Here is a 9,978-nt window from a genome sequence, read left to right on the forward strand (position 1 = left end):
CTCTTCCGCCGTGTGGCGGGCACCGCCCTGGCCTTCCGCACCCTCGTCACCCGCATCTCCAACGACCTCGAGCTCTGAGCCGCCACGGCCCCGAGTCCTCTCCTCTTCCTCGCCCCCTTCACTTCGACAGAGAAAGGGGGTCAAGGAGGGGATTCTCCCTTTGTCATCACCTCAGTTTCCCTGAAATGGATTTGGGGGCAGAGGTTGTCCCCTCTGTGTTCTCCGGGCCCGCTGAGCAGGAGAGAAGAGTGAAGGGGCTTCGCAGGAGGGAGCTGGCACCTTCCTGGAGCCCCTAGCCCACCCGGTCCCCCCTCACCCTGCCATGGGGCACCTGAGGAGACTTTGGGGGCAGAGCGGGGCAGAAAAGGAAACTGAGGAAACTTCCATTCCCCGACAGCTCAAGAATTAGGCCTTGGGCAGGGACAAGAAGAGTTGCTGAGCCTAAAGACTGAAGAATTTGGGGTGTGGGGGGGCCGGGAGTGGGGGTCAGAGAGGCAAATTCCTTCCCCTCCCCCACCCCTCCTGCTCGAATCCCCCCTTCCTGCCCCAGGCTGGCGCGGGGCACTTTGTACAAATCCTTGTAAATACCCCCACACCCTCCCTTCTGCAGAGATCTCTGGAGGAGCTGCCGCTCTCACCTCTGGTTTTTAAGTTATTACACCCCCCACCCTCCTCCTGTCGGCCCCCTCACCTGCAGCCTGATGCCCAATAAACTTAGGAGAGTCCCCCCTCCCCCACGCTGACCCTGGGGTTTTCCTTCCCTGCCCTCACCTGCAAGTGAGATGAAGAGGTGTGTGACTTTGGGCCAGTGGTTTCTCCTTTCTGAGCCTCGATTTTCTCATCTGCAGAATGGGAGCAGTGGGGGTGTGGGGTCAAGGGTGATTGTGGAAGAGGGCAGGAAGGGACTCGGCCTCATCCACGAGGCCCCAGTTCCTATATCGGACCCCTGTTCATCCACTCACATACCCACCCACATGATATACTGGACTCTAAGCCACTTCTTACTCCAGTAGTACATTTATTCAATAAACAGTCATTGACCGGTGCCTACTCCATCCAGGCCCAGTGCTGGAAACGGAGATGCAGGGAGCCCCTGTCTATGGGGGACATGGGTTCTGATAGACACTAGAGAAACCATTGCTTTTGGAGTTGGCCAGGTATTGGGCATCCCCTGGGCAGAAGCCTGGAAGTGGGAATGCATGGTATAGCTCAGAGAACTGTGGGTAATTTCAGTATGGCTGCTGTGTTGGGGGCTGGGTGGAAAATTAACAAGAGGAATGCTGTATTAGGACTAATAATCCATCTACATTTAAGCAAAAAGGTATTTGCTCATTTCATAGGCCAGGGGTGCCTGACTAGGTACAGCTGGATTCAGGCCACAGGCTGGCTCATCTCTGCTTTTTTCAGTGTAAGTTTCATTCTAGTAGTTTCATCCAATAGGTGCCTGGTGTCAACGGTGACACCAGCAGTCCAAGCTTTTATCCTTCCCGTTTAGGGGCTATAGCAGAGTTCCTGATTGCCAACTTCAAGCAAAAGTCCCAAGACAGGCTCTCATTGGCCCGGATAAGTCATGTGATCACCCCAAACCAGTCACTGTGACTCTGGAGTGGCCTGTACCTAGAGCTGGACTTAGAGGGGTTCCTCAAAGAAAAGTCAAGGTGTCACGATAAGGGAAGTAGAAGCATGATAGATGTAAGCAGAAAAGGGCTGTCCAGCGCAGGAGGGCAGGCACTTCACCAGAGCCTTGTGGGCCTAAGCGCGCAGTCTGGGCTTTTATCCAAGGGCACTGGGAGCCACGGAGGGTTGCTTGCAGGAAAGAAGCTTAGTTAAACTGTCTCACTTGCCTGTGAGGCAGTTGTCATGGTAGGGTCAACTGTTGCATTCTTCATCGGACAGGAAAGTCAAACGAGAACTGAAGGGGGCTAAAAATTAAGAGTGGCTGGCTCAAGAAAAAAAAAAAAGGTGGTCAGTGTTGAAAAATTCAGGGTCTGAGGCAGAATCATAATCCTATCATGAGTTAGGCCATAACAGGACTGCCGAAAGGTGCTTGTAGTTGAAAGGGTAGAAAAAAAGGTGAGGCAGGGGAACCAACCCTGTCACAAAAACCTCAATTCCTGAGTTCTTCCCTGGTTCCCAGCCCTAGGCTGGGGACACAGTGGTGGCCAAGACAACCCCACCTCTGCCCTCTTAGGGTTCACAGTCCAGGGGAGGAGGCAGCCGTGTCCTTGGTGATGATTCTGGAGTCAGTGAGGCGGGTTGGGAGAGTGCAGAAAGGGAAACTGCCCTCGCCAGGGAGGACTTCCTGGAGGAGGAGGCACAGCTCCCCTGGGACAGGGAGAATGGTGAGCAGCTAACCAGGCATGGCGGAATTGGGGGGCCTGGGTTGGGGGCAGGCATGAGTTCTAAGCAGAGAGAAGCAACACTACAAGTCCTTCAGCAAATGGCATATGACTTGACTGAGTGTGGAGTCACTGTGAGGGATGAGGCTGGAGGGCTGGTTGGCCTTGAAGGTCATGGAGAGTTACCTGGGCTTTGTGCTGAGGCTACTGGGGAGCTACAGCAAGGTTGTTGAGTAAGAGAGAGTCGGGCAGGTAGGTTTGTTCTGTGAAGGGAGGAAGGGAATCAGGTCAGAAGGGCAGGGTGACAGAAGGTGGGGAGGAAAGGGGTGGACTTCAGGCTTAGGAGGCAAAATGGGAGGGACAGACACGGTAGCTGACAGGTGCCTGGATGGCGGACTTGGCTGGCTGGGACCTTGGTCTGTGCTCTATGTGGCACTGCGGGTGGAGCTCGGATTAGTGATGAGATCTTCAGTTGGAGGCAGTATTCTAAAGGATATCCCAGTGTCTACCAGACCTTGAATACCCTGACCTTTGGGGTCTCTTCCGTTTCCATAATCTCTCTGGGAACTCTTGGGGCCATCCCTAGACCTCAGTTTCCCTTCTGGAAAATGGAGAGATTGCTTGATCTCTAAGGGCCCTTTACCTGTGTGACTTAAGGATGGAAAAAGTGCCTTCTCCAGGTCCCTGGTGAGCTCTGTCTTCCTAACTTTGCCTCACATTTTCTTCTAAAACCTTTGTCTCTTTGGGAGCCCACTTGCTACCCGCTTGATAATGAAAGCCTCATCCTATTGGGTCAAGTAGAAGTGGTTGACGTGGCTGACGCCCAATACGTGTTCAGATGTTTCTTACCTTCCATTACCCGCTTCTCCCATTCCCAACCCCATGACCACTTCCTGTTCTTTCACAGAACCAAGCTGTCCAAAAGGCCCGTCCTCAAAGACTTCACAGGGATGCTGTGACGCAAGCTCCAGCCTGGAGGAGGAAACAGCTTGGGCAGACATTAGGGTGGGAATTGCACAGTGTAAGGAATGGAAAAGTGTATAGAGGAATCAGGAGAAAAGAACCGGGAAGAAGAGCCTTCGGCAGATGGTGTGTATTTGTTTGACCTTGAAGAAGCACAGGTAATAGAGCATTCTAGGAGATGTGGGAAACCATGGCAGGTGCTTGAGCAAAGCAAGGGAAATTGAAAAGACTGGTAGCAGCTATAGAGGGCTGTGTATATATATATATGAATGTATATATATATACGGAGAAGGCAATGGCACCCCACTCCAGTACTCTTGCCTGGAGAATCCCATGGACGGAGGAGCTTGGTGGGCTTCAGTCCATGGGGTCGCTAAGAGTTGGACACAACTGAGCGACTTCACTTTCACTTTTCACTTTCATGCTTTGGAGAAGGAAATGGCAACCCACTCCAGTGTTCTTGCCTGGAGAATCCCAGGGACGGGGGAGCCTGGTGGGCTGCCGTCTATGGGGTCGCACAGAGTCGGACACGACTGACGCGACTTAGCAGCAGCAGCATATATATATACATTCAGATCTGAAGTCAGATTGCACAGAAAGAGGGTCAGGAAAAAGCATCACGGAGTAGATAATGATGAGATGCATGCAGGGTTTCAAACCAGAGGCCCGGAGGGCAAATTCAGATATTTCGTTTGACCTCCGTTTCTCCCTAGAATGGATCCTGTGTTTGAGATCTGAGCATGAGTGATTGGCAGCAGAGGTTGGGAAGGGCCCAAGCTCAGTGTGTGACACTGGACCACACACCTCTGGATCGCAGATAGATGCTGTACCCTGAACTTGCCTCATTTTAGAGATGGGAAAAGATGAGAAGGGAATGGCTACCCACTCCAATATTCTTGCCTGGAGAATTCCACGGACAGAGGAGCCTGGCGGGCTATACAGTTCATGGGGTCGCACAGAGTCAGACACGGCTGAGCGACTAACCCTTTCACTTTAGAGGTGGGATAAAACGTGTAGCCCTAGGACTTGCCTAGAGACGACAAGCCACCTTGAGGTCACACAGTGGCCAACTGCCGGAGCTTTTTCCTCCTTCTCCCCCTTCAGTACTAATAACCATCAAACACAACGCTAAGGCCACCATTGCTTTTATTTGTGGCTTTGAGTAGAGAAAAAGCAACAGCTCCAGGTGAGCTCCATTAGCCAGAGCTCCCGATGGTGGGCGGAGCTTGGGGAAAAAGAAGAGGAGACTGTAAGGGAGGTTTTTCATTGGCCAGAACCCAGAGTCTGGAGCCCATTGGTTGGAACTCTGGTTGGAACTGGAACTAGAAGGATGGAGAGAGCCCCAGGTGGACCAAACGTTTATAGGCTGGGCTCCAGGAGGAAGGGGCGGGGCAAAGGATGAAGGGGCGGGCCTCCGGTGGGCTGGGTCCTCCCTTGGGCTGGGGCTCCGGCAGTTGGCGGCCAGCTGGCTGTGCGCCTACTTCTGGGCGGGGATCATGTCGTCGATGGACTGGCCCTTCTCCAGCTTCTTCTCCATCTCCACCATGAGCTTCACACCATCCACCACCAGCTGCACCTGTTCTACCTCCGACGAGCCCAGCCGATCGGCGTTGGACACGTCGAACACTGAGCCCACGGCAGCCGTGTCCACACCACCTGCGGGAGTAGGAGGCAGGGGCTAAGGAGCCAGCAGAAATGCTGGAGTGGAGCCTGGAACGCGGGCCGCCGTGCCAACCGCGCAGGCGGACGTACTGGGTGAATGCCTACTGTGTTAAATGCATGTAGTTTCCTGAGCGTCTGTCTATTCTCGGGCTGGCTTTAGGTACCTCACCCCTCAACCATCCAACACTGGGTAACGGAGTTGAGCTCAGGAGCCGGGCTGCCTGGGATCGAATCCTGACCATCCTCCCCTTTACAGATGGGAAAGTGAGGCCCCTAGGCGCCCAGGGACATACACAGTGTATATCAACCATATAACCATGGTGGTATATGGACTTCTCTGAGATAAGGCGTGCTGAAGCCTATTGTCAGAGGAAGAACTGAAACTCACAGAGGAGCAGCCCTTGCCGACCCCCAGAAGCCGTGGGGATGCCGCCGCTCCCCTTCAGCCGCCGCTAAGGGCCAGCCCTGGAAGCCGCAGGAGGGAACTTGGGCCGTACCTGTGCCTCGCTTCTGCAGGCGCAGGCGAGTGAGGATCTCCTCGAACTTGGGATGCTTGCTCAAGTGCGCCAACTTGACATGCACGCCTCCACGCAGCCCGGTGCCCAGGTTAGATGGGCAGGTGAGCACGTAGCCCAGGTGCTCGTTCCACATGAACGGGTGGCCGGCTTTCTTGAATATCTCCTCAATCTGAGGTAGGGGGAGAGGACCCGCGATCAGCGCTGCGGGTGCCCCCAAATGCGCCCACAACCCGGGCAGGGATCCGAGGGACAGGGGGTGAGAATGTCGGTGGGGGTAGGAGTCCGAGAGGGCGGGTCTGGAAAACCTGGAGGCACGAAATTCTTGGGGCAGGGGCCCAACCGCACAAGCGATGGCTGGATTCTGAGGGGGCTGGGCTTGAGGACGCCTTGAAGGCGGGTTCTCGTCCGGGGGGTTGAGGATAGGGGTGGGGCCGGCTTTCCAGAGGGCGGGGCTTTGGAAAGCGAGTGGGGAGCACCGCTGAAGGGAGTGGCTTCGGTGCTGGGAGGAGCCGGGTTCCGAGGGGCGGGGCCCCGGAAAGCCTCTGGGGGGCGGTCACTTGGAGTCACGCGAGGGTAGGCACCTACCTTCTGCAGCCCCACGCAGAAGCGGCGGAAAACCTCCTTCATGTTGCCCCCCTTCTCCATGGAGATGACTCGGAGGTGATCCTCCTCGTTCACCCACACCAGGAAGCTCTTGTTGTCATTGTGCCTAGCATCGGGCGCAGCAAAAGGTCAGGGAACCGGCTCCGCGGGACCCCCTGTTCCCCTCCCTCTTGCAAACACACGTCCACCGCTAGGGGGCAGCGGGCCTAAAGGGCACGTGGCCTGAGCATCTCACAGTCTCAGAAGCTTACACCTTTAAATGTCACAGGACCCGTGAAATCTCGAATCGTGGGATCAGTGGCTTTTAGGGTCTTAATTCTTTGCACAATATTATAGAATCGTAGAATCTCAGAATCGCTGAAAAACGGAAACCGAGAAGCAAAATTGATAAACCTTCCATGACATTGTGACATCGCAGAAGGAGTCTTAGACTGGAAAACTTTAGGATCTGGAAATGTTTGAAACCATTGAATCACAAAATCTGACATTAGTGGAACCTGAAAACACTGAAAATCTTACAATCTATACTCTCCAAATTGTTTGAAACCGAGGTTCTCAAAACCTTTTAAAACCTTTGACTATCAGAATTGAGGTGGGGACAGTTTCCCTGATAGGTCAGTTGGTAAAGAATACACCTGCAATGCAGGAGACCCCGGTTAGGTTCCTGGGTCGGGAGGATCCACTGGAGAAGGGATAGGCTACCCATTCCAGTATTCCTGGGCTTCCCTTGTGGCTCAGCTGGTAAAGAATCTGCCTACAATGTGGGAGACCTGGGGTTCTGTCCCTGGGTTGGGAAGATCCCTTGGAGAAGGGAAAAGCTACCCACTCTAGTATTCTGGCCTGGAGAATTCCAGTCCATAGGGTCACAAAGAGTTGGACACGACTGAGCAACTTTCACTTTCATCAGAATCGGGGATTAAAAAGTTAATAGAAAGCCCAGCTAACAACAATAATTAGCAATAATATCATGCCAATGGCCAGTATGGATACTTACTATATACCAGACACTTTTACCAATACTTTGCATAAATTAATTCATTAATCCTCATAAGAAACCCAAGAGCTATGAATTATTATGATCCCATTTTATAGATGGAGATTTGGGGCAGAGAAACATTAAATTACGTGCCCAAGATCACACAGCTAGTAAATGGCAGCCCTGGGATTTGAACCTAGGGAGTCTGGTTCAAATCTGAGTTACAAGCTTCTTAAAATATGACATTCAGACCACAGGGAAGGCAGGAGTGGAGGGCAAGATCACCCTGGAGAATTGCTGTTATGGTCTTGACTCGTGGAGGGTCATGGGACGACTAGAGGAGGCGGGGCAAAAGGAGGGCATTGGGCAAGGGGCCTCACCAGATGCCACGGGCATCGGGCCAGTCTCGGGCCATGCCTGAAGCCAGCAGCAGTGGGGACACGGGCTTGTCGAACAGGAAGTGGTCGTCGATGAGCTGCTGCTGCTCCTGCTCTGTCATGCTCTTCAGAGGGTAGTATTTCCCCTTGAACTCACCCGTCAGGCTGTTGAGGGCTGGTGAGGGGCCACAGGAAGGAGGGGTCAACAGCCTGCCCTACAAGTGGGGTGCAGAGGCCCTGGGGACCCCACACTGCTGTCCTTCAGGGGCCTAGGCCTTGACCCTGAGGAGGTTCTAAAGGTGTCTAAGCAACCCCCGCCAAAAAACACGCTCCTCCACTGTCTTCCCAGGCCTGGGAACACCCACACCATGTGCTCAAGACCAAAAGCGTGGATTCTCCCTTGCCTGCCACCAATTCTCACGTCCAGTCAGTCTACCTGCGGGCAGTAGAGTGCTGGTGCTCACTCCTGCTGGCTGGTAGGACAGAGTCAGTCTCAGCAATCTGGGAGCCAGCAGTAAACGATATTATATTGTAGTATATATAGTATTTGTGTATATTCATAGGTATTCATAATACATAGTATGTATTAAGTGTTGGAGAAGGAAATGGCAACCCATTCCAGTATTCTTGCTGGTAAAATCTCATGGACAGAGGAGCCTGGCGGGCTACAGTCCATGAGTTTGCAAAGAGTCAGACATGACTGAGCAGTTGAGCATACACACACATGTATATTATGTATGTAATAAATATATAATATGTATATGCATTTGTATATATTCATATCTTCATAAGACATGACAAATATGTATTATGTGTATAATGTATTTCTATAATACACATATTGTAAAATATATTATACATATTTGTATAATATACTATATAATATGTTCTATATCATATACTACATACTATGTTATATTGTTAAAAATAAATGACAAAAACAAACTATATTGCATTGGCCAAAAAATTTGAGTTTTCCTATAACATCTTTCAGAATGAACTTTTTGGCCAACCCAGTATTTAAAGTGAAGGTGGTAAGTACTCAGAACTATCACTTGCTAATTACTTTACTACACTTACTATTTTCTATGTTCTTGAAGTCACCTGTTGTATCTGTATGCTGGAAATTCCACATAATGACATGCTACTGCACATCTCTTCCCATTACCCACCCCTGTATGATGTCACGTGGTTGGCTCATCATGGGCCTCTGTAGGAGAATTTACACCAGAGCAATTGGCAGTTGCTGGCAGCAAATCAAGGCTGCTGCTTTTTTTTTTTTAGAGCCAGTTGTTAAACATTTAGCAGAATGACACTGCCTGCCAGCCCTAATGCTTCTACCTCCAAACACACCCATTCTTTCTCCCCATCCCAGTGCTCCCCTCACTCCCCGGCCCCGCCTGGACCCCTGCAGCTGCCCTTCTCAGCCTCTCCTCCTCTGCACACCGACTGTTTCCCACCAGGGGAATCCATGCAAGTCTGAACCTGTCCCTTCTCTACTCACCACTCTCCCACGGCGTCCTCTTCCCACAGGGTCAAAGCCAGAGTCCTCCCAGCAGCCCACAAAGCTCTGTACAACCTGGCCACCCCAACACCCCCTGACCTCACTTCCTCCCCTCTCCCCATCACCCACTCAGCTCCAGCAACATTGGTCTCCTTGCTCTTCCTCCAACACACCTTCCCACCCCACGACCTTTGCACTTGCTGTTCACCTGCCTAGATTTCTTCCCCAGGTCCGCTCCTTCTTGTCAGTCATGTCTCAACTCCTTTCCAACATAGCTACTCACAGTCATTCTGTGCCACAACCCTTGTTTCTTGGCTTCAGGGCATTTGGGGATGATCTTATTCTTCTGTTGGTTTCAGTGATTCCTCTTATCTCCCCACCAGGCTGACAGCTCTGTGAGAGCAGTAACCTTGGTCCATCTTATTCATCATGGGAACCCCAGTTCCCCACACAGGGCCAGAACAACCGTAAATGTTTGCTTGGTGGATAGATGGATGGATGAATAGATGGATGAAGGTCAGGACCCTGGCGCAGTTGGGTGTCAAATCTTTACAGCATCCCTTAGACCTCCCCCAGGGGTAATACTGCCAGTTGTCACTCACCAGGCACCTGTGATTATCAAGTTCTTGCAGTGTTTTGGCAAATGGGGGCACAAGGGGGTCCAGAGCTGGGATGGGGGCTCTCACCTTCCACGGAGAGTTTCTCCACGGCCCGGCGCTCGCCGCGGGAGCAGTGGGGGGGCAGTGCATAGCCCTTGATGCTGCGGCCCGTGCGGACACGGCTGCTGAGCACGTAGTTGGGGTCCAGATCGTCTCCACCCTAGGGAACAGGTGGGATCAGGGCTTGGCGGACCATCCTGTGTGTCCTGCCCCCTCCCCACCAAAATCAAATCTCCCCCGCAGGCCCTCCCAGCTCTCTTGGGCTCTCAGCTGCTTCCTTTGGTTCTTCCCTCCCCGCTGGCCTCTCTCCCCCTCCCTCCCTGACTCTGTCTCTCTTTCTCTCTCTCTCTCCACCTTGACTGTTTTCTGTGTCTGCC

At 52.5% G+C, this 9,978-nt stretch overlaps 2 protein-coding genes across 2 annotated transcripts in view; one reads left to right on the forward strand and one right to left on the reverse strand.

The window, feature by feature from the left end:
* Positions 1-1,046, forward strand: part of MARK4 (MAP/microtubule affinity-regulating kinase 4) — a 26,078-nt gene extending 25,032 nt beyond the window's left edge. The window contains exon 17 of the mRNA XM_010852697.1: positions 1-1,046. This exon is cut by the window's left edge and continues 30 nt beyond it. Coding sequence (XP_010850999.1) covers positions 1-78 — 78 coding nt within the window. The 3' untranslated portion in view covers positions 79-1,046.
* Positions 1,047-4,430: 3,384 nt separating this feature from the next.
* CKM (creatine kinase, muscle) overlaps positions 4,431-9,978 on the reverse strand; it is a 9,525-nt gene continuing 3,977 nt past the window's right edge. The window contains exons 4-8 of the mRNA XM_010852593.1: positions 9,629-9,761; positions 7,442-7,613; positions 6,068-6,191; positions 5,462-5,651; positions 4,431-4,958 (exon numbers count right to left, since the gene is read on the reverse strand). Of these exons, the coding sequence (XP_010850895.1) occupies positions 4,780-4,958; positions 5,462-5,651; positions 6,068-6,191; positions 7,442-7,613; positions 9,629-9,761 (798 nt within the window). The 3' untranslated portion in view covers positions 4,431-4,779. The remainder of the gene's footprint in view (positions 4,959-5,461; positions 5,652-6,067; positions 6,192-7,441; positions 7,614-9,628; positions 9,762-9,978) is intronic.

The sequence above is a fragment of the Bison bison genome, unplaced genomic scaffold (assembly GCF_000754665.1).
Source record: "Bison bison bison isolate TAMUID 2011002044 unplaced genomic scaffold, Bison_UMD1.0 scf7180017864313, whole genome shotgun sequence".
NCBI classification, from domain to species: domain Eukaryota; kingdom Metazoa; phylum Chordata; class Mammalia; order Artiodactyla; family Bovidae; genus Bison; species Bison bison.